Raw genomic sequence first — 24,145 nt, forward strand, 5'->3', positions numbered from 1 at the left:
CCTTTAATATCATAGCCCCATAGTGGGTCATCATCCACAGTTTGAGAAACACTGCTCTGGAGGGCTGCCCTGAGAGTGTAGCCTGATGTTCCCGCCCAGCCACCTTTCCCAGTCCTCTTCCCCTCCACTGTGGGGCTGCTGGGAGGCTGCTGGGAGAGGTAGTCCCTCCATGCCTATGAGGTGTGTGTGTCCTTCTTGGAGAGAAGCAGGCAGGCATGCAAGTCCTCTTTATTTGCAGGGTGCAAATAAACGCTAACCCTGGTAGCTTTTTCTGCCCTGGGAGTCTTGAGGAGGAAGTGGCTCATTCATTAAGGATATGGGTTGGGGAAGGCTGGTGAGGGAAAGTTTTGCTGTGAAGATGAGTTTGGACTTACACTTGAGGGATGGGGAAGACCTGCCAGAGGGAAAGACCAGTGCAAGGTAAGGATATCAGAACTGGGTGTGTTGCACAAGTGGCACGAACTGTCATGCCAGGCCTTGAGGCACTGTGGCAGGAGTGTGATAGAAGAGGAGGTGGACCCCAGGAAAGTCCTGGGTGGAGGTGGGGATGTTTCTCTGATGTGGCCTGTGGTCAGAGGGAAGAAGCTGAATCATGGCCCAGGGTAGTCTGCTTCCCTCCTGCCCTTCAGTGTCCCAGAAGTCCAAGCTTTGCCCCAGGGTCTCAGGTGGAGGTGCTGCTTGAAATGTGGTTCATGGAACTGTTAGCTTTGGAGAGATTTGATGAGCCATTTCCCAACACTTGTCTCAACTTTTAAATTCCGGATGATTACCAGGATTGAATATATTGTTACTGTTTTAGTTGGACTCTTCATGCAGAAATCAGTGTAAAATCTGTGAACCTGGAGAGGCTTTCCTAGGGATGGTACAGATTGCTGGAGTTGGTTTAGGAGCACTCAGGCTGCAGACTGCAGCCATGAAGGTGCTATTTTGCTCCTGGTGCTGATTTTCCACTACAGATCAGAGCAGCTCAGTGACTATTGGGCAATACAGCAGGACCTAGCATGAAGCCTGGAAGGTCATTCAAGTCCCTTTCAAAGACTCCTCAAACCAGAGTAAGGTATTTAGGAGTAGGCACTGTTGAAGATTAACAGAAACCCAAAGAACATCATGTAAATGGACCGTGGACCCTACCATGCAGAGCACAGGCTGCACGCGTGGTCACCACCACGGTCTCTGCTGGGTAGCATGGGTGGGGCGGATGTGTTTGAGAGTCTGTACTGTAATGACCCCCGTCTTGCACAATCACAGAATTGGTTTTCACTGTGTAAGCACTTCTCCGGGGATTGGTTATGTTGTGTTTCAGCTTAAAGAGCCTTTCGATTTGAGCCTGATCTCATGTCTCTATTACCCAAGGCTTGGAGGTGGCACTGCAGCCCTGAGGCTGTCCCTCAGCTGCAGGTGAAAGTGTGGCTTTGTGCACGAGGGCCTTAAGACAAACTGGAAACTGTGAAACCCCATCAGGGGAAGGAGGGTGCATGGAAGTGCAGAGCCATTGAAATCGCCATTTTTATCACCGTTCTTCATGCCCAGGCCTGTGTGTGACTCTGCTGCTCTCATTTCTCCTTTCTGCATTCACCCTTTAAGAACCCCATGAACAGAGCAGGACATAGTTTGAAGCCTGGGCAAATGGCAAGGAAGATTTAACTCCTAAAACTGATGGTGGCATGGTAACATGCCACTGGAGAGAAGACCATAGCAGGGCCATAGGCAGGGCCACTGAATCTTTGGGGTGTGGCAGGACTGGAGCAGCCAGTGCTATAAAAAGTGATGAACCATTTGTGTCAGAAAATGAACAGAAATAGATCAAGCCTTTGTGAGAGTTTTCCTTTTCTTCCAGAGAACCTGTTTTAAAATAGTGTTCTCCATAGTACTGTGTTGTAAAATTAGTTTACCACAATATCTTACTCTCTGGGTTACTATGGGAAATTGACTAGAACCCCCTGTATGGTTTAATTGTATAACTGAAATCACAACCAGCCTTGAAGTTCCAAATCCCAACGAGGAAGCCGGATGCAACCTAGCAAAGACATTTCCTTGCACAGGTCCCTTCCTTGGGGGCCAAGCCTCTTTAGTCCTGCTCCCAGGAGCTGGTCTATCTTCAACAGGCCCTGAGTGATTATCTCTGTCTTTCCAGCAGGTTTAGCTCTGTTTTTCAGTGTAGTAGCTGCCCCATCAGACATTAGACCGCATAGTGAGGCAAAGAGCTTTAGAATCTGAGTAGGCTCAGCCTGATCATGCCATTGGCCAAAGGTGTGGTTTAGTCCACCAAAGTCATTTCTGCATGTTCAACTGAAGATAGTGGTGCTGGTTCCATGTTCCAGTGATTTGGGTTAAGTAAGGTAATTCATGTGAATATGCCCTTCTCCCAGCTCTTCAAACTACTCAAGTGATTTTTTTAATTGAAAAGTTGAATGACTTTGAGATATCTCTTTTTAATAGACACGCATCTCTTGGCCATTTAACAATGATATATTGATTATTCCTTTCTTTCTCTTACAAATTAAATTTACTTTTTTTTGGGGGGGGCGGGTACCAGGGATTAAACTCAGGGGTGCTCAACCACTGAGCCACATCCCCAGCCCTATTTTGTATTTTATTTAGAAACAGGGTTTCACTGAGTTACTTAGCTTTCACTGAGGCTGGCTTTAAACTCTCGATCCTCCTGCCTCAGCCTCCCAAACCGCTGGGAATACAGGTGTGTGCCACCATGCCCGACTTAAATTTACCTTTTAAAAACATTTTGGGTTATTGGTTTAAGGCAATTTGATGTGCCATGGTACAGTTTTCTATATGATTCCTGTGTTTTGTTAAGCTTCTCGGATCTATGGGTATATAGGATTTTCATCAAATTTGGAAACATTTTGGCCTTATTTATTAATATACTTTTTTGTTTCCCTCCTCTCCTTCAGGGACACCAATTACTTGTATATAGGCTGCTTGATGTTGTTCCATGCATCACTGATCTGCCCATCTGTCTCTTCTCTCTGTTTCATTTTGGGTAGTGTCTATTGTAGAGTCATCAAGTCTACTTATCTTTACTTCTTCAGTGTCTAGTCTGCTGTTAATCCTACCCAGTGTTTTTTTCAACACAGATATTGAGGTTTTATCTCTAAAAATCAGATTTGAATCTTTTAAACCTCTTCCAGGTATAAAACATTTCAGTCTTTGTTTCTTAGGTTCTTTTTTAAAAAAATTTTAGAAATATATATATTTTAGTTGTAGATGGACACAATACCTTTATTTTATTTATATGTGATGCTGAGGATCAAACCCAGTGCCTCAGATGTGCTAGGCAAGTGCTCTAACACTCCACCTGAATTTTACCTTTTAGTGTGCTAGATTTTGTTTTGTTTTCTTTTCCTAAAAATATTCTTGATCTTTGTTCTTGGATGTGATGAAATTATTCAGAAACAGTTTGATCTTCTTGAAATTTGCTTTTAAGCTTTGTTGGTAGGGTGAGCACATTTGTTAGTCTAAGGATTATATTGGTAACCCTTCTGAGCACTCTGTGAATGGTGAGGTTTTCCACTTTTTTTATTAGTATTAGTTGTTCAAAACATTACATAGCTCTTGACATACATTTGATTCAAGTGGGTTATGAACTCCCATTTTTTCCCCGTATACAGATTGCAGAATCACATTGGTTACACATCCACGTTTTTACATACTGCCATACTAGTGTCTGTTTTAACTGGTGGAATGAGGCACTTCTCCTGGCTTGTATGAGCCTCAGGGATTGTTCATCTTGCTCCTGTCAGGTGGTTGTTTCCCAATCCTCTGATAATTCTCTTATCCACGAACCCTGATCCATACTCAGCTGAAGGCACAGGGACCATCCAGAATTTCGGCAGCACCTCCTCAAGCAGCTCTCCTGTCTTGAGTTCTCTGGTCCAGCTGCTCTGGGACTCTTGCTCTGTCTTCAACTCAGGAGCTTCTAGGTTCCTCCAGGGCCTCCCCTATATACTCCATGGCCTGGAAACCCTCTCTAGGCAGTAAGCCAGGGCAGTGGTGGGGCCCACCTCAATTATTTTTCCTCAGTGATCACTTTCCTGAGATGCATGATGGCCAGTGCCTGAAAGCCATTTTTTCCTGTTTAGCTCAGTTTTTTAGTTTTTCAGGGGCATGGGTTAATCTAGTCCCTGTTATTCCATCTTCACTAGACATAAATCCAAACCTAGTTTTTAAAACTTCTAATGAAATATTCTTAACATACAGGCAGCTGTATAGCATATTGGTTACTTGGATAGTCATTATCCAGCTTTATAATTTTCTTACATTTGTGCTGTATTTTGAGAAATCAAAATGTTGTAAATGCAGTTAAATCCTCTCTTCACGATACTGTTCTTCTCTTGCTTTCTACCCAGGTAACCAGTGTTCTGTAATTGATGGCTATCATTCTTGTGTGGATTTTTAGAATAGTTTTACTATATGTATGTGTTCTAAATAATCTCTATTAATAGTGTTATCATGAGCATTTAAAACAATTTCACATGTTTTATTCTTTGGTTTTCTTTCCTTTTTCATCAGCATTAAAGAAATATTTTTCCCCATGAAAAGTTACATGTAGCTGTAACTGGGAGGTACATGTTCCACAAGAATAATAAGAATCTTGCAGTTTTGTTCACTATGGTATCCCAAACATCTAGAATGGTACCTGGTACATAATAGGCATTCAATAAATATTTGTTTAATGAATGAATTCATTTTAAGTGCTATGTAGCATCTGATTATTTTTTTAATTTTTATTTTAGTTGTAGTTGGACACAATATCTTTATTTTATTTATTTATTTTTATGTGGTGCTGAGGATTAAACCCAGCGCCTCACACATGCCAGGCTAGTGCTCTACCACTGAGCCACAATCCCATCCCACATCTGATTATCTTAATGCTATATAGCATCTTTCACTTAATGGTGTATTGTTGAATTCCACTACATGATAAAAGTATTGATTTATGTTCCCACCAGCAGTGTATAAATTTACCATTTCTCCATAATTTCACCACCATGAAGTATTATCTGATCTTTTAATTTCTACAATTCTGTATTCATGTCTTACTTTTTTCATGTTTTTAAATAGCACATTCCTTTTTTTTCCCTATAGAAATTCAATGTCATCTTTCCGTCCTGGGCGAGGGAATAGTGACAGTCGGAGGACTGTGTTTTATACCAATGAAGAGTGGGAACTTTTAGACCCACCCTCAAAGGACCTGGAGGAACCCGTGGTACAAGAAGAAAGAAAGAAGCAGATGCCTGAGGGAAACAAAGGTACAACATGCTCCTGAGCTCTGTCTCTTTCTCTGCTGCCTTCTGTTAACCCTGTGACCAGGGAGCTACTTTATTGGTAGGTATTTCTAGAAGCATAGGGCCCAAGAGAGGCTTGTATTCTCTCTGTGGGACATAAAATGTAAAGGCTTAAAAAATGAAATGCTGTAAGAAATAAATGACCATCTAGTCCAATGGCTGTTAACCTTTTTCAGGAGATAGAAGAGCTGGAAATCATGCTGTTCTTTATGGAAATATTAATTTAAAAAGCTTTATTTATAGAAATTTGAAGTTGTACTCAAATGAAGAGACTACAATATTACGAATTCTAGTGTTCCCATTGTGTTAGCTTTCTGTTAGAGTAACAAATACCTGAGGTAAGCCAACTTAGAAAGTGAAAGGGTTATTTTGACTCTCAGTTTGGGAAGTTTTAGTCAGTTGTCTCATTGCTTTGGGCCTGTGGGAGCACAGCATGGTAAAAGTGTGTGGAATAATAAAACTGGATTCACTTTATGTCCAGGGAGAAAAAGTATTATAGGAGAAAGGGGCTAGTCTTATCCCACTAAGACTCAGTGGTCACACTCCAGTAACCAAAGACGTGCCACTAGGTCCCACCTCTTAAAGTTTCCACCACCTCCCAGTAATGCCAAGCTGGAGATTAAGCCTTAGCAGGTGGACCTTTGGGGATATTCAAGATATAAGCTATAACACCCATCACCAGTTTCGCAATTTTGAATTTATCGTCTCTCTTATTCTTTCCTTGTCTCCCCTAGGATTCTGCCTTTCTTGCACACACCACCAGGCTGTATTATTTTAAATTCTGGACACTTGTAAATACTTTAGTAGGTATCTCTAAGAGATAATGACTCTTTTTAAAAAAAATATAATTATAGCTTTATTTTTACATTTAAAAGGAGTTACAGTAAATCCTTTATATTATTTAAGTCCCCAATTGTTCCATAAATGTTCAGTTTTTTCAAATGAAGATCAAACAAGGCCCACATATTGTATTCAGTGACAAGTCTTCTTAAGCCTCTCTTTTCTAGACTGCTCCCTTATTCCTTCCCTTCTCCCTGCCACATGTGTGGAGGAAATTAAATCTTCAAGCTAAGGACATCGCTACCTCTGGATTTTGCTAACTGTATTTCTTGGCTTGAAGGGATGATCATTTAACATATGCCTTCATTTCCTGCGTTTCCTCCATGCTGCTAGTCACAGCTAGAGGCTTGCTCAGATTCAGGGTTGACTTAATTTGAACAAAGTACATTTTCTTTGAAGAGGGGGTACTGTTTACTTGCTGTTGCACCCCCTGTGGAGCCATACCATGTCTGGTCTTTCCTCTGATAATATTTCAGTTGATCTGTGTTTAGGAGTGTTAGTCTGATCCATTCCTAATAACATCCATCAGCCTTTTGCTTAATGATTGTAGCAGCCATTCATAATCTAGATTCACTAAGTATTATTAGTGTTTTAAACAAAATTACAATAAATAATTTTGAAATATTGCCTTATGCTTGATTCAGCATGGGCCAGCAAGAGCAGGAGGCATAATTTCGGGAAATCTTTATGGAAAGACCAAGAATTTACTAAAGATAAAAATTTTTTTCTGTCCCCTGGGAAAGGGCATCCATGATTCACTTTGAGAAGGGGGCTTACTCCGTGTTCTGTAGAATCCTGGCATGAAACCCACCGCCCATACTACATGATACACTTGGCAGCCAGTTGAACACTAGCTGCCCAGTGCATGGCAGTTAGTGAGAATAAATACCCAGGACTCACTGTGACCTGGGAATGCTTCCTGGAAGAAGAGGGATTAGGACTGGGGCTTTGGATCATTGAAAATGAGCACTTTTCCTCTGACTTTTAGTAGAAACTGAGAATGAAACAGAAAGCATGAATGTAAGCAAGATTGGGAAGGGCGATCAGTGTGACTAGTGCCTTGGGAGTGATGAGAATCTCTCAGCACTGCTGGAGAGGAACTGGCAACAGCTCTCTAAGCTTCTGCCCAGTCCTGCTTCCCTTTGAGGGGGGGCTCCATGAAAGACACTAATGTCTTTGGAATTTGATCTTGCTTGATTCGTGAGCATTTCCTGTATCAACTCTAAGAATCAACTCACTAGCTTATTGTCCATGTTATTTGTAGGAAGTGGACTACCCTTCCTTATCTCCCCCTGCCTTGATTTTAAGCAAACTTTTTGATATTATTGTATCGAAACATAATATGCAGAAAAGCTCCCAAGTTAGAGTTGCTCAATGAATTGTCACAAAGCAAACACACCATGTAACCAGTGCTCCTTAGGTGCTAGCTGCACTGTCTCCCAGGGTCCGCTGTTCTCCCAATTTTAGATAAATCAGCTTTTATAGTGTGTGCCCTTTTGGGTCTCCTATTTGTATTTTGACATGTATCTGACTTTGTATTTGACTTTGTATTTATCTACACTAAAATTTATTTGGATCCCATGATATTTTTTAAATACTCGTTTTTGCTTAAAAGTTGGGGCTTTAAAATATATGTTTATAATTCTTAAAAACAAAATGCATTTTTTTTTTTTTAGCAAAAAACAGATTAGCAAAAATGGGAAGCCAAGGATCCCTAGCATGTCTTTTTTTTTTTAAGACAGAGTTTCACTAAGTTGGTTAGGGCCTTGCTTCGTTCCGAGTCTGGTTTTGAACTTGTAATCTTCCTGCCTCGGTCTCCCAAGCTGCTGGGATTACAGGCATGTGTCACTGTGCCCAGCCAGCCCTAGTATATCTTTTAAAGTTACCACTGGTAGTCTTCTGAGGAGGGATCCAGTGGAGATGTTTTAGATTATTCTATAGAGTTGTGATTATTCTTTAGAATGGTGAGTACAAACTCCCTGGATGGCGATTCATGAGGACACTATTTTATTGTAGTTTCGGAAGACTTGACCTGCTCTTAAACAAGCAAATTTTATTTTATGTAGGAGTAACTGTCTCAGGATTCCCCTTTGACTTTGGACGTAACCCCTACAAAGGAAAACGCCCTTTGAAAGACATAATTGGATCATACAAAAACCGTCACAGCAGTGGAGACCCTTCCAGCGAGGGCATGTCAGGTGGTGGCATAAGCAAGGCAGCCTCCGAGTTGCAGCTGCAGGTTCAGAGCCAGCAGGAGGAGCTGGAGCGGCTGAGGAAGGACCTGTCCAGTCAGAAGGTAACTGGTCTTCAGACTTCTGTCTTACCCCACATTTGCTGGTCGAGCCCTAGGAGGAAAGCCTGGTTCACAGTCCATCTCCCAGGAGAACTCTTCACCAGAGCTTCATGTTGCCACGGCACCATGCTGGGCACTGTGCTCTACCCAGTCTTTGAATTTCCAGGGAGAGGGAAGGTCCCTTTAAAGATGTTGCAGGACAGTGCTCTCTGCACCCTTGCCCAGTTCTGCCCCTGAGGCTGACTCTCTAAACATGGCTTTAGCCCAGAGTTCTTTAACTGTTTAAAGAGTTTCCATGTCCTGTTGAGCAGCGTAGTTTCTTTATGAGCTGATCAAACCTAATTAAACTTAACGGCTCGGCTGTTCAGTGAATCTCAGGGCACAGATTCTCTAATACTGATGAACATTTGCCAGGAACCATTGCTAATTACAGTATGCACTCCATTATTTCCTGTTTCCTATTATTGTTCTCCAGTCACTCTTCATGGAGTAAATATTTTTTCCTTTCTATTTTTGTGATCTTTCAAGAGGAAGTTCAATATTAAAGTGTTTCCAGTAAAGTTTCTGCATTTCCTCAAATTCCAGCGATTGCTCCCTGTAGCCTTGTCATGATTTCTGCTTTTCCTCTCTTCCTCTGCTCTCCCTGCCCTTCACCTGATCTTCCTGTTGGCTCAAAGGAGCTGGTTCGGCTGCTCCAGCAGACAGTTCGGTCATCCCAGTATGACAAGTATTTCACAAGCAGCCGACTCTGTGAGGGGGTCCCTGGGAACATGCTGGAGCTTCTCCATCAGAAGGACGACCAAATTCTGGGACTCAGCAACCAGCTGGAGCGGTTCACCCTGGAAAAGGAGAGTCTCCAGCAGGAAGTGAGGACACTGAAGAGCAAGGTGGGGGAGCTCAACGAGCAGCTGGGGATGCTGATGGAGACCATCCAGGCCAAGGACGAGGTCATCATCAAGCTCAGCGAGTCTGAGGGCAGCGTGTCTTCTCCCTCTTCCGGGCCCAGCTCCCCCTTGACTGCCCCAGTCAGCAGGGATCAGCTGGAGCTGGACAGGCTGAAAGTAAGAGCAGGGCCTGGGCTCTGATTGCTGGGATGGAGATCCAGAAACCAGTTAGCTTTATCACGTCACTCCACAGGCACTGGCCTCTGTCAGCTAATTTGTTGAGACAGCTGAGCAACTGTGCCCTTTTTTAGGTTGGGGGGGGCGGGGACAAGTGTAATAGAACTTACAGTCAAGTAATAATCGTTGTTTATTATTATTAACTAATAATAATAATAATAATTATTGTTTACAGCACTGAGGATGGAACCTAGTGCCTCCTACATCTAGGCATGTTCTGTACCACTGAGCTCCACCTCCACTCTTGACATTCTAAGGAGCTTCTCTAAAAAATGAAACTTTTGGTCCAACACTATTGCCATTGCTTCAAGGAGCTAAGACTTCCCTTTCTATTTATTCCACCCATAGGACTTCATTATTCCACAGAACCTATTCATGTACCTTCTGGGTACATGAATACACATATAAACTTAATTTTTACCCACCACAGGACCTAACACAGGCCTGGGCAGGAGCATTGTTGCCAATAACTAGTATAGGGCCAGCTGGAGAGGTGGACCTGCTCCAGACAGGCCCAGGAAGTGGCCTGCTCAGGCTCTGCCCAAGGTGGGTGGGTCCTGACACCTAGAAGGGAGGACAGCATGTCTCTCTGGGCTAGCCCTAGGGTAGGAGGCTGGTTCCTAAACAGCAATGACTCTCCCTAGTCACACCTAGGGTGGTGGCAAGCAGATGAGGTAGGAGGAGCACCCAGCTCTTATGGTAGGCAAGGGCAAATCTGCATATCATAAGGATATGCCTGCAGAGAAGCTTGGTCCAGAGGGGAGAACTGAGTGGTCCTGCACCACTGTCAGGTCATAGAAAGTGTCACCAAATCTTGCTGCTACTAGTTCTATTCCTGAACCTTTGTTATAAAGGTTTCAGTTAGACAAATGTCCTGTAGGACACAGGGGAGAGCCCAGGTGACCCCAGGCAATTCTGTAGCTACCAGCCCCACTTGGCCCCAAAGTGCCTCTCACTCTCTTCTTGCAAATAATTTGGCTTCAAGGATGCTTGCCTGCACAAACAGAGTTTATCCTTGAAGGGCAAAGATTTGTTGCTGTCGAGGTTATCACTGAGCATTCACTTCTTGCCTTGCTATTTCTTTCGTATACTGGCAACAGGTTGAATGGGTGAATGGTGAGCAGGCCAGGGACCTTGAAGACAACTCCAAAATGGAGGTTAAAAACCCTGGAATAATAGTAGCATCACCAGAATGCCTAGATGATCTCCCATAGTGACCACATCTCAGTGACAGCATTCCCTGAATATGAGAAGCCCTGAAGATTTGTTAGTATAACAATAAATTATTGTTAGTAAAACAATAAGACAACAAAAAACCCAATATCATTACTTTATACTTATGTACTAGAAAGACAGCCTCTTTAAAACAGAGGCCATGGTTAGTGTTGCCAATAGAAGTCAATTTTGTTTATATACACAATTGTGACTATCCTTGACCCTGATAGACATCAATCCCATCAATAATATACTTAGGGGCTGGGGATGTGGCTCAAGCGGTAGCGCGCTCGCCTGGCATGCGTGCGGCCCAGGTTCGATCCTCAGCACCACATACAAACAAAGATGTTGTGTCCGCCGAAAACTAAATAAATAAATATTAAAAAAATAATAATAATATACTTAGATAATACCAGTTGAAATTTACATATTGCAAGCTTGTCTATTTTTGTAGCTTGTAGAGACGGATGCTTGAGCATTGGGTTTCCAAGCTGTGATGGGCCATGCTTGGAGTGGAGGAGTGTGGGGGACAAGTTTTCCCAGGGAGCCAAGCCAGGCATGTGATGTGTGTGCCACACAACTGCTGCGACTCTGCATGGCTCCCTTTGGAGACCACTGACAGGGTTTACCAGAGAGGACTCCCCCTCCCTTTCCTTGTTATAGCTTAATGGCTGGGATGGTTCCAAAACAGTTGTGAAATCTTTTTCCCCAACTTTTCTCAATGGTTTTAAAGCATGTGACTCTAAAATTCCGCAACAGTGAGATTAAGTGGGGACAGTTTACGAAGAGGCAGGATTCTAAGTGGGAGAGTGACACCTGCCTGGGTAAGGACCTACCTCATGTTTCCTGACATAGTTCGGCCCAGGGCCTGTTAGTGCCATTGCCAGGAGCATCTGTCCCCCTGCCATGCAGAAGATATTCACGCCTAATCCACCTCTGCCCTGCAAGGATTGAAAGGACTTGAGAGAGGAGGAGGGAGAGCTTAGAGTATTCATTTCAACATGTGTTTTCTCCTCATCCTGCAGTTCTAGGTTGTATGGTGGAAGAGGAAGTATTGATTTCTTCTTTGACCCCAAATTTAAAGCACCTAGGTGCGGGAAAAATAATAATGATATATATATAGCATATATAAATAGCCATTCTGTATTTTTATATATAAACAAGCATAAATGTTTGACATGTGTTTTTATATATTTTTATATTTTTATTTTTAAGATATACATCTTCTTATTATTGCTGTTACTAGTCATTTTTCTTATTCTGTTATCAGTGAATATGGCCTATAAAAATTTCTGTGTTTTGGGACTTACTGTTTTATTTTTCTTTCTTTTTTTTTTTTTTTGTTGTTGTGTATGCTGGGGATTGAACCCAGCTCCTCATGCATGCTAAGCAATCACTCCACTGTTGAGCTACATCCACAGTCCTTACTAACTTTTATGTGGTCTGACACATGATCATGTTTTATTTCTATAGTATTTTGAGGTAGGGGCAAAATATTGGTCCTAGGATTTTGGCAGCCTAGTGACTTAAGTACAACACAGGGTATTCTAAGGGTTAAAGGAGGTGGTCCGCATGAAGCCCAAGTACATAGTGCCTGGCACTTTGTGGGGTTTTAACTGTCAGATGTTATTATTGCTGTGATCATCATCATCATCTTTGTAGAGGAATATCCTTAAAATAAATGCTCTGGATTTACCTAGACTTTAATACAAAGCATAATTTAAAGACATAGATGTGGGGGCCGAGTTTATAACTCACTTGGCAGAGTGCTTGCCTTGGATGCACAAGGCCTTGGGTTTAATCCCCAGCACCACACACACACAAAAAAAAAAAAAAAAGAAGAAGGATATAGGTGTAGCTCTCACCACCCTACCTCCTATCACTCACTGGGTCTCTGTCCATCATTGCCGAGTGTATTCTTAAGTTGCTGTCCAGTCCATCTGCCTTTGGTTGGCCTACCTTGTGGTAATGTGTTTGTCCACTGCTAAGGTGCTGAGAGAGAGGAGAACACCATGATTCAGGTCAGAAAACAAAATCAATGGGCCTCCTTTTGGGTTTGACATTTGGTGTTTTGAGGACTTGACTTGCTGAGGCTGATCGGGGTGATGCCTGTCCAAGTGCTGGTGGCAGTCAGGGCTGAGCACACAGGTCGGGAGCCCACCAGGCCAGGCCCTCAGAAGCCTGCTTCCCTACCCAGATGCTTCCTGGATGGACACCTCAGTTCTTTTCATCATCTCTCTGGGAGAGAGAGATGATGAAAATAGCTCCCTGAGAGTTGTGAGGTTTAAATGAGATCAAGAATGTCACACGATTCACATGGCACTTGTAACTCGTACCAGATGCTCCATAAATATCTGAAATTAAAGGGGCTATTGAAACTTTTTCAGTTCTTCTGCGTTTTAGGGGAGAAATTGTATATCCTCAAGGTAGTTTCAAGTTTGGAGGTTGGGGCATGTCTGTGGACATATCCCTGGAGAATAGCAGCTGTCTCCTTCCTGTGATAACACAGGGATCAGTCTTTCTTGACCACCCTGGCCTACCCTTGGAGCTGCCTTGAACAAACTCTGTTCTGTGACTGAGGGATCAGAAATTCTTCAGGAACCTCATGCACCAACCTGTCAGGTTATACAAGAGAAATAATTATAAACAGTGGGGGGCAGGGGACACATTTATTAAAGACTGAATTTATAAGGAGCATTTAGAAATCATTGCCTAAAAGGTAGTTCTAATTAATCTCTTTTCTAGAAGCTTCTTCAATTCATTGTTTTCTTTTATTATAATGGTCTGAAAGTTTTATAACATTATTTTCATAGCATTTTACATGAAAACTCTTCTCCCCCTTTTTTATTTGTTTTTGGACCTGGCAGAATTTGTTATTGGCTTGTTACATTCTCTTTTTTTAAAAAATAAAGATATTTTTAGTTGTAGATGGACAGTGCCTCACATGTGCTAGGCAAGTGCTCCACCGCTGAGCTACAGCCTCAGCCCCATTGTTACACTCTCTTAAAGACATAAAGTAAATATGGCAAAAGTAAACAGTTGGTGAACTAGGTGAATGGCATTCTTGGGTTTTGTTTTGTTTGCTTATTTGCTTTGTAGTGCTGGGGACTGAACCTGGCCTTGTGCATGCTAGACCAGTGCTCTGCCATTGAGCCACAGTCCTGCTCCTGTGGTACTTTTCTTTCATTGTTTCCATAAGTTTGAAATTTTTCAATACAAAAAATAGAGGAGCCTATTTAAGTGGCTTTTCCATTGTAGATTATAGTTCTTCATTATTTAGTGTAATTTTCAGTTAAGGGTTTTTATGCGTTTGTAGTCTTTTTTAAAATAAACTGGATAAGTAAAAATGAGAACCTGCCGAGAATCTGTTTAATTTCTCTAGTTTAAAAAGACAAGATTATAAGTGTTTGCCTTTTTTATACCACCTCGGCGAATATGAATAGATAACATAATTGCATAGGTTTAGGAGATAAGTCTTTTTTTTTTAATATATATATTTTCAATTGTAAATGGACATGTACTTTTTATTTATTTATTTTATGTGGTGCTAAGGATTGAACCCAGTGCCTCACACATGCTAGGCAAGTGCCCTACCACTGAGCCACAACCCCAGCCCCCAGGAGATAAGTCTTATTTACCTCTTGTTTATCTCCTGTCATCAATTGAGAAAAATCATCACCGTTAAGGAGCTGTTTTTCTCCCTCCTTGACAATGCTTAGGCAGGCACTGTTGCTGTCAGGAGGGGGAAAAAGATCAGTCAGAAAGTTCCTATTAAGAGCTTCCAGTTCCTTATAACTTGCTCTAACTTAGCAGAACTATTTGATGAGACAGCAAGATGCTAATTACATAGGATAATTAGTCAACATTCAAGCAGTGTGAATTGATGGTCTTTGTTTTTTGCCCCAACAGGATAATCTGCAGGGGTACAAAACCCAAAATAAATTTCTAAATAAAGAAATTTTGGAACTCTCAGCTCTACGAAGAAATGCAGAAAGGAGAGAGAGAGATCTGATGGCAAAGGTGGGTCTAGATGAGCATATTCTATTATCTGATGGGAGGGAAAGTTAGGAAACCATTTTTAAGTGGTTGTGCTTTAAAACCATTTCAGCTGCCATGGTTGGAGTGATATGACCACTGGTATCAAAATGTATTTAAAATATATATTGTACATAGATCCATGTACTTTATCTTTGATGAGGCAAAGATAAATGCCCTTAGATGTAGCTCTCATTCGCATGTATATAATTTTAATGGCATTTTCGGGGGGGGGGAGGTTAATAAAATCACCAAGATTAATTTAATTTTCTTAAATATTTATTTTTTAGTTGTAGTTAGACACAATAACTGTATTTCACTTATTTATTTTTATGTGGTGCTGAGGATCAAACCCAGGGTCCCGCACATGCGAGGTGAGCGCTCTACTGCTGAGCCACAATCCCAGCCCCTTGAATTTTTTTTTTTAGAGAGAGAGAGAGAGAGAGAATTTTTTTAATATTTATTTTTTAGTTTTCTGCAGACACAACATGCCGCAACCCGGCTGGGCACAGAAACACAAGCGCTCAAGCAGGAAACAAAGCTTTATTTTTAAAAAGGCCACCAGTCCCCGTGTGCACCCTGCTAACAAGCCATGTGCGCCCTGCTAACAAGCCGGTGGACACACGTGTGTCTCCACCGGAATGCCCCCCCCCCCACCTCCCCCGGAAATTCCCTCCTACTATCCTTCCCCAACCAATGGGAACTCTCCGGGAGTCCCGTAATATGAGTCCCGTAACAGGCCGAGGTGAACAGCAGGAGTCCAATTTCCATATGAATGTAAAGCTTAACATAATCATATCATCTCAATGGCTAGCTGGCAGTCACCTAAACCAAAGGTGCCATGTATCATAATACTTTTGCTGTGGCTCCTAGCAACAACATCTTTGTTTGTATGTGGTGCTGAGGATCAAACCCAGGCCGCACTCGTGCCAGGCGAGCGCGCTACCGCTGAGCCACATCCCCAGCCCTTGAATTTTGATTTATGCTATTTAGTTCTGTATCTGTAAATCAGGGTGTTGAGGATAACTCCATTGTGAACCCACTGACTCTCCACTCAAGACATAATTATGGCTAGAAAGGGCTTTGTCAAGTGTAAAGGGACCACAAAACGTTCTATCATCAAATGAACTATAATCAACTGACACTTGTCCACAGATATTATATATTTTATGTATGTTTTTGAGCAGACATCAAACATCTTCTGAAACCTTATTCCTGCATCTTTTCGAGGATGTATTTGATTTGTTGATCAGGTGGCACATGGGAGCTGGACAAAGGTCACAAAGTCCTTAGATAGTTGCTGTGGCATGGGGTGGCCACTCATGACCAATGAATATGGTGGCACCAGCTTGACTCAGTAATTGGCAAAGGACATGGTTTCTGTTATTCGTTTAGCCCTGTGCGGGGGTGAGGCATGTATTAACATCCAGACCTTTGATTGTTAGAACCCTTCTGTGTCAGACCCCTAGAAGGAAGAGGAGGGCCACAATAGGTCTTTTTTTTAAAAAAATGTTTTTAGTTGTAGGTGGACACAATATTTATTTATTTTATTTTTACTTGGTGCTGAGGAGCAAACCCAGTGCCTCACACATGCAAGGCAAGTACTCTTCCACTGAGTACAACCCAAGACCCACAGTAGGTTTTTAAAATATGGTAGATGGCCTGTGGCATACATTAATTTCTTCTTTGTTACACTGTCTCTAGTTTATTTCCTAATAGTTTGAGCTGGTCATTATTGATTACTTGAGGTACCTAAGGATTGCTTTTCTCATGTCTCTATGTGGATGGAGGTAACCCCCACATTTTCTGCAGTATTCTAGCCTGGAAGCCAAGCTCTGCCAGATAGAAAGTAAATACTTGATATTGCTTCAAGAAATGAAGACACCAGTTTGCTCAGAAGAACAGGGGCCTTCCCGGGATGTCATAGCCCAGTTGCTGGAGGATGCACTGCAGGTTGAGAGTCAAGAGCAGCCAGAGCAAGCATTCATTAAGCCTCATCTTGTCAGGTAAAGGAACTAGAGACTGTTGGGGGTAATGCACCCCATTTCTGAAGTGTCCTTTTTCAGTAGTAGCCACTCACAGGAACGTCTCATTTGATGCTCATGGCAAGTGTTGTTGGGTCAGCAGAACAGATAATATTACCATTCCCCTCCCAGTAATCAAGTGATAGATCTGGAATCAGCCCAGGTATCCTGCTTCAAGACTTTTTTCTTGTGAACCATGTCAAAGCCCACACCACTTTGGGAGGTTTCTGTTAGGAACCCTCTCCTGAGACAGTTATACCCACAGGCAATTTAAAAGCAAAGGGGGACTGGACTTTCTTTATAAGGGGAACCTTTTTTTAAAATTTTTATGTTGTAGATGGACACAATACCTTTACTATGTTTGTTTATTTTTATGTGGTGCTAGGGATCAAATCCAGTGTCTCACACATGCTAGGCAAGTGCTCTACCACTGAGCTACAACCCAAGCCCAGGGAAAGCTTTTTGGGAAACTTAATTCATTGGTCCAGAACCCACTAAGGATCTGATGCAAGCCATAGACACACTTACCTCCAAAAGTAATTGCAGCGCGCACGCACGCGCACACACACACACACACACACACACACACACACACAATTTTGCACATTCTTTTTGGAAATCACAGAACCTGGAAGTTCATGATGGATCTTGGATTAAGAATCCATTATAACCAATTTTCTGAAAAGTGGAACTTGTGAAATGTTGGAACTTGAAGAAATCTGCACATTCACTTGGGTCCACCCTCTTCTCCTGTTTCACCCTCTGCCACTCAGAGGCAGCAATGTGTTGAGTCTCAATTACCACAGTCTCCTTCCTGCCTGTCCTCTCTTCTCCCAGATTATCCCCAGGTGAAGCCTTGCTTCCATTTGGCATAATCTTTCCCTCCCCTGAGCTTACGACACCTGCCAGCTTTGTTTGGGCTGCACAGATGACAGAAACACGCTGTCAGAATGTGATCGACGTTATTGTTGCAAAACACTTGTTTTGAGGTTGAGGCCCAAGAGAACTGCCTATGCTGCTGTGTGGTGCTGCTCCCTTGGGAGTGATTAACCTCTGCAAGCCTCCGAGCTGTTCTGAAGGAGTGAGGTACTCTTCCCATGTTAGGTAGCCACTGGGTATGTTTTTCACCTACTTCAGAGAACTTCATTGATGAGAGGACCACAGTACTTTATTATGCTCCTAAGTGGAGAAAATCTTTGCATTTTTCTTAGTTACTGCATCACTGTTCATAACAATCAAAGTACATGTTCCCAGGTACCCAGGCAAGAGAGTTACTCTAGGTGTAGAATAGAAGGGAGATTCTTGACCGAATGCATGTCTTCAACTCTGCCAAACCCAGTTCCCAAAGTACTTGAATTAGCTTCACACTCAGTGCATGCAAAGCTTTTCTGTTAATTTTCCGTTGCCATCCTAACAAATTACCACAAACTTAGTGACTAAAAACAGCACAGAGGGCTATGGTTGTGGCTCAGCAGTAGAATGCTCGCCTACCACGTGCGAGGATCTGGGTTCGATCCTCAGCACCACATAAAGATAAATAAATAAAAAATAAAGGTACCGTGTCCAACTACAACTAAAAAATAAATAAATAAATATTTTTTAAAAATAAAGCAGCACAGATTCATTATCTTATAGTTCTATGGGTCAGAAGCCCAACATTGGTCTCACTGGATTAAAGTCAAAGTTTGATCAAGGGCTGCATTCCTTTCTGAGTGTTCTAGGGAACAGTTCATTTTCTTGCTCACCCAAGATGTTGGTAGAATACAGTTCCCTTGAAGCTGCAAGACTAGTCCCTGTTACTTTTCTGGCTGTCAGCTATGGCAGTTCCCAGCTTCTAGAGGCCACCTATATTCCTTATGATTTATATAATAATTCTAGAGGCCACCTATATTCCATATAATTTTCATTTTCCCATTTGTTTTTTTCAACAGCGAGTATGATATTTATGGGTTCAGGACTGTGCCTGATGATGACGAGGAAGAGAAATTGGTTGCCAAAGTCCGTGCATTGGACCTGAAAACTCTCTACCTCACAGAAAACCAGGAAGTTTCCACTGGGGTCAAGTGGGAAAACTATTTTGCAAGCACAATGAACAGAGAGATGATGTGCTCTCCCGAATTAAAAAACCTGATTCGTGCAGGCATTCCCCACGAGCACCGTTCCAAGGTGTGGAAGTGGTGTGTGGACCTTCACACAAGGAAGTTCAAGGACAGTGCTGAGCCAGGCTACTTCCAGACCTTGCTTCAAAAAGCACTGGAGAAACAGAACCCAGCCTCCAAGCAGATAGAGCTAGACCTGCTGCGAACTCTGCCCAACAACAAACATTACTCCTGCCCGACCTCTGAAGGCATACAGAAGCTACGGAACGTCCTCCTCGCCTTCTCCTGGCGGAATCCAGATATCGGGTACTGCCAAGGTCTAAACAGGTGAATGTCAGCCACAGAAAGTTCCTGTTTGCCATTTATAGAACTTCTTGGCACCAGACACTGCCTGGCAGCTCCCTACCTCCTGGTTGGCCAAGAAAAGCCAGTATTTTAAGGGAAAAGTAATTTCAGCAAGCTAGTTTTATGGTACAATATCCCTAGTTCTAGAATAACTGAGGGAAATAGACATACTTCCAGAAAGCATCAAAAAATACAAAAGTTGGTAGCTAGGCATAGAGGAACATGCCTATAATTTCAGGAAGCAGGAGAATCTTTAAGTTTGAGGCCAGCCTTAGCAACTTAGTGAGACCTTGTCTCGAAAATAAAAAGGGCTGGGACATCCCAGTGGTAGAAGCTATGCTTAGCATGCAAGAGGCCAGGTTCAATCCTCAGCACTAAAAAGAAAGGGGGGCAAAGAACATGAAAGTCAAATGTACTTGAAACATCCTGGGATCTCATTTTTTTTTTCCGTGTTAATCTCTTCACTTGTGGGTTTTGATCAGAAGAGTTTGATTTCATTAGTTGATAATGCATGCAGTAAAAACTCTTGATCACTCCTTATTTATACAGCATCCTTGTGATTAAGAAATTGCTCCAAATTGTTCGTCAGCAGATTGAAATTTAGCTCACGAAGGACCTAGACTTGCTTTCTTTTAGTCTAGAATCTCTCTGTACGTCTTGTATACTTCCCTGCTTTCATAAGCAAAGGACATGGGAAAGCCTCTCACCTTGTTTTAGAGATCTAGGCTCCTCATCCCAAGCCATGCTTTGGGAGGTGCTGAGGTCTGCTCTCCACAAAAGCTCCACAAAGCTCCTCCCAGCTCTGAAAGTTCCGTGCTGGTGACTGCTTCTTACTATCTGATCTCACCTGGCTGTTACCCTTTCTGCTACTTCTGCTTCCTACTGTCATTGCAGTAATGTATTTATATTCCTGTCTGGGTAGTGATAGAACTAACCAAGCCTCCCAGGAAGATAAAATAAGAATGAAGGTGATGTACAACCAATTAAAACAAACAAAAAAAAAATTTAAGTGCTCTGTGTGTGTATTTGAGGAATTTTCCTGTAAGGCAAGTGCATGAGTTAGAGTTTTGAATGCTGGCTTTGAGGCCTTTTTGCTCCTGATCCTTGCCAGTGCCAACCTTCAGTTGGGGCAGGGGATGTCCCTCAGTTGTGGAGCCCATACTTGGCATGCATGAGGCCCAGGTTCAGTCCTTACCACCAAAAGAACAAACAAAAAACATGAAAATAAAATTCACTTGAAACAGCTCAGAGTCTTGTTCTTCCTTGTTGATCTCTTCACCCTTGGGTTTTGATCAGAAGAGTTTAATTTCATTAGTCGATAATGAATGGAGTGAAAATTCTTGGTCCCTCATTTATATAAGCTATTTGCATGAAAGTATTGCAAAAAAGATTTTTAAACTGGACCACTACTTGATGAAGACCTAAATGAAGCCAAGTGCTAATAAAACAATCTTGTTTTACTTAAAACCAGAGTTCACATTATATACTTAATACTCAGTCTAAAACTTCCTGGTAGCTGAAAGCTTCTGAAACCAAAGGATCCCAGAGAGGACTTGAGTGTTCCTGTTTATCTAGTGTTGTCATTGATTTTTCCCAAACATAAGTGATGCTTCCAGGTAATCAAAGCTTTCTCTGTGCATCTCTTTGTTAGAGCCTCTGAACTTAAACTGTTTCATTGGAATTTTTTCTTCAAAATGCTTGGTATGTGTCCACGCCTTTCTGAGTCTTCAGACTTTCAGTAGGAAAACTTTAGTTTATTCTAGATACTCCAAACCTCTCATCTTTACATCAGTTAATTTGAGCGTTCTGATTTCCGAATCTTTACCCCCTGTGCTGGCATCCTCACATCTTCAGATCCTGTGGGTTTGGTTTCTGTGCTTTTGTGTGCTGTTTTTCTCTTCCTCCATCTCCCAGTTGTCACCTTTCCAACCTCCATCTCCTTCATGACATCCCCTTTTCACCTAGCCTAGATCTTTATTTTTTTCTTTTAATTTGAGATGATTTTTAGTTTTATCTAAGAGGAAAAGAAAAAGCAATTGGGGTGATGGTGCCAGTGGTTGAACCCAGGAGTGCTTAACCACTGAGCCATATCCCCAGCCTATTATTATTGTTGTTGTTGTTGTTGTAGTAAATGGACAGAATGCCCTTATTTATTTTTTATGAGGATTAAACCCAGTGCCTCACACATGCTAGGTAAGTGCTCTGCCACTGAGCGACAGCCTTTTGTTTTTATTTTTTATTTTGAGACAGGGTCTCCACTAAGTTGCTTAGGGCCTCACTAAGTTGCTGAGGCTGCCTTTGAACTTGTAATCCTCTTGCCTCAGCCTTTCAAGTTGATGGGATTATAGGTTTGTGCCACCATGCTCAGCCGGAAAAAGCAAATTTTGATAAAGGGTTTTAAGGTTTTTGGGTGATGCACATAAACTCATATCATAGGCAGAAGTTCTTGGATTTCAGCTGAGTAAAGAGGGGCTTTTCTCTTGCCTCTTCCCTGAATGCCCACTTAGAGCCAGACCTAGGATTACCAGAAAGTGATAAGGTATAAATAGCTAGATACAGGTTTCTGTTGCACCCATCTGCAGCCTTGACTCAGTTCCCTTAGAAAGCCCCTCACCAGGGTTCCTTTGTCTGCCCCCTCATTCCTCCAGAGTAGAAGCAAAATGAATGGAAATCAGGAAAGCTGTTTTTAAAGCATTGTGTACTCTTTGTTACTTACATTCACATCTTTTTTTTATTATTTCATAAAAGGATTAGTTGGAACTTTGAACAATGGACTCAAAGAATTAGCTGTGTTAGCAAAATCTTACAATGAAAATATTTCCTTATATGAGGATGGTCAATTATTAGGAAACAATTTCATCTTTGAACAGAAACCAGATGAAAGGGTGAGGGGAATATAGCCTTGCTTCTCGAATCTTAAGAACTGCCTCACTTCTCAGGAACACTTAATTTTTTAAATTTATTTTTTAGTTATAGGGAGACACAATATTTTTATTTTATTTTTATGTGGTGCTGAGGATCGGGCCCAGCGCCTTATGCATGCTAGGCGAGTGCTTTACCTCTGAGCCATAAGCCCAGCATCTTAATTATTTTTCTTTATTGGAGAACTAAAAATGGTAGTAGCCTTGAGAGAAAATGCTTCAGCAGACGTCTCGGTGAAGACTGTGGCAAGGACCTGGCACTAATCTCACTCCTGTTTGTTGTAGGTTGGTGGCAGTGGCTCTCCTGTACCTGGAGCAAGAAGATGCTTTCTGGTGTCTGGTTACCATTGTGGAAGTTTTCATGCCTCGAGACTATTACACAAAGACTCTTTTAGGATCCCAGGTACTTTTTAAAATACTGTACTTCAGTTAGTCACCAACTTATACAATTATCACTGATACCCATTTAAACCCCCATGGGGGGAAGCTTTGCATACATGACCTCAGAGACTGATCCCTGAAGGAGGCAGGTCATATCTCAGAGCCTGGACTGAGTGGTTGTGAGTGGGGCTGGGCTGGCTCCTTCAGGTCACTGGAAGCTGACAGAGAGTTGTCCTGCTGGCCTGATGTTATGTTCACTGTCCTGTGCTCTCTCCCCTGGGCACAGCAAGCCAAGTCTGATCAGGTGCTGGAGGAGCCCACTGTGGTAACTTATGTCCTCCAAGATGTAGATGCCGAGGAAGGATTAAACATTCCAGAAATTTCTGTGGGGCAAGACCTGTGAAGGACGAGGAGCAATGCTGGGAAAAGCTGGGAGAACCTCCAGCCCAGGGGAAAGAAGGAGGATCAGGAGGAAGAGTCTCAGATGACATTGTGATCCTGTGCCAGTGGGGTGGCTCAAGCCAACCTCAGCTGTTAGAGGCAGTATGGAGTGGGCTGCATTAGTGGCCCTGCCATGCTCACTGGCTGGCTTCTGGGAATGAGTGCAGTGACCGCTGCAGTAGGGACCAGCAGTCACTTCCCACAGCAGATCTGAGGAGCGCATACCGGGCCCTCCACACCTGGATTCGAACACCAGGGGCCAGGCCAGGATATTATGGGCCTGTCTCTGCCTGGGTAATGTCCTGCTTTGTGGCTCAGGGCATCTCTTCCCGCAGCCCTTCACTCATGTCCCACCTTTGGCCCCTCCTGTCTCTTGGTCACAACTGCACCCATGTCTATGCCTGCTTTGTGGCATGGTTCCTCTCAGTGTGTGCCCAAGCCTGGCCTGCCTGCTCACAGAGGCTCTCCTCACCCTTCTCCAGGATGTTGCAGGGCTGGTCCTACAGGCAGGTGGGAGGCACTGGTAGGAAGCTAGAGGATGGCAGGGGACTGTGGAAGGGATTTCTCCCCCATCATGAGTGCTGCCTCTGTAGCTTTTTCTCCTCTGGCCCCAGCTATCTGTTAGGTCTCCATGCAGAGCAGTGATCCCTCTATTGCTCTAGCCCAGGGATGTTCCTCCTCTTGCTGACCTCTGGACTGTCTCACTGTTGGCCACTTGGCCTCAGCTTTTCTGTGACTGATGTGACCAGCTCCTGGAATAAAATTCCCTGTAACAAATAATTAGATTTTTGTTTTTCTGGTTGGACCCTGATTGAGTTTTGCTTTGTATTTGTGTCTCTACCTTTGGAGGAAGAGCCTCATTATTGCCTCTAGTTACCACCTGACCTACCCATCCTTCTAGTTTCCCAAGCCAGAAACAAGCCATCCTGCTCCCTGTAACCCTGTGGTTACCATTTCTGTTGCTGCCTCCTGCATGGCAGTTCACAGGTGTTCTCCCTTTTTGCCCGCCTCTCCACTGGCAGGTGCATCCTGTCTTCTACATCTCTGCAATTGCCTCCTCTCTCCCACAGATTGAGTTGTGTCTTTCCCCTTGGGGCCCTCGTCCTCTCAGGGTCCAGTGCAGATGC

The 24,145-nt window shown here is 42.8% G+C and overlaps 1 protein-coding gene across 3 annotated transcripts in view; it reads left to right on the plus strand.

The window, feature by feature from the left end:
• Tbc1d2b (TBC1 domain family member 2B) overlaps positions 1-24,145 on the plus strand; it is a 70,825-nt gene that overhangs the window by 34,729 nt on the left and 11,951 nt on the right. For all 3 annotated transcript variants that reach the window (XM_026400525.2, XM_077799816.1, XM_077799817.1), the window contains exons 4-10: positions 5,104-5,267; positions 8,210-8,439; positions 9,114-9,497; positions 14,682-14,792; positions 16,620-16,813; positions 18,763-19,257; positions 22,482-22,599. In XM_026400525.2, coding sequence (XP_026256310.1) covers positions 5,104-5,267; positions 8,210-8,439; positions 9,114-9,497; positions 14,682-14,792; positions 16,620-16,813; positions 18,763-19,257; positions 22,482-22,599 — 1,696 coding nt within the window. The remainder of the gene's footprint in view (positions 1-5,103; positions 5,268-8,209; positions 8,440-9,113; positions 9,498-14,681; positions 14,793-16,619; positions 16,814-18,762; positions 19,258-22,481; positions 22,600-24,145) is intronic.

The sequence above is a fragment of the Urocitellus parryii genome, chromosome 6, assembly GCF_045843805.1.
Source record: "Urocitellus parryii isolate mUroPar1 chromosome 6, mUroPar1.hap1, whole genome shotgun sequence".
In the NCBI taxonomy this organism is placed as follows: Eukaryota; Metazoa; Chordata; class Mammalia; order Rodentia; family Sciuridae; genus Urocitellus; species Urocitellus parryii.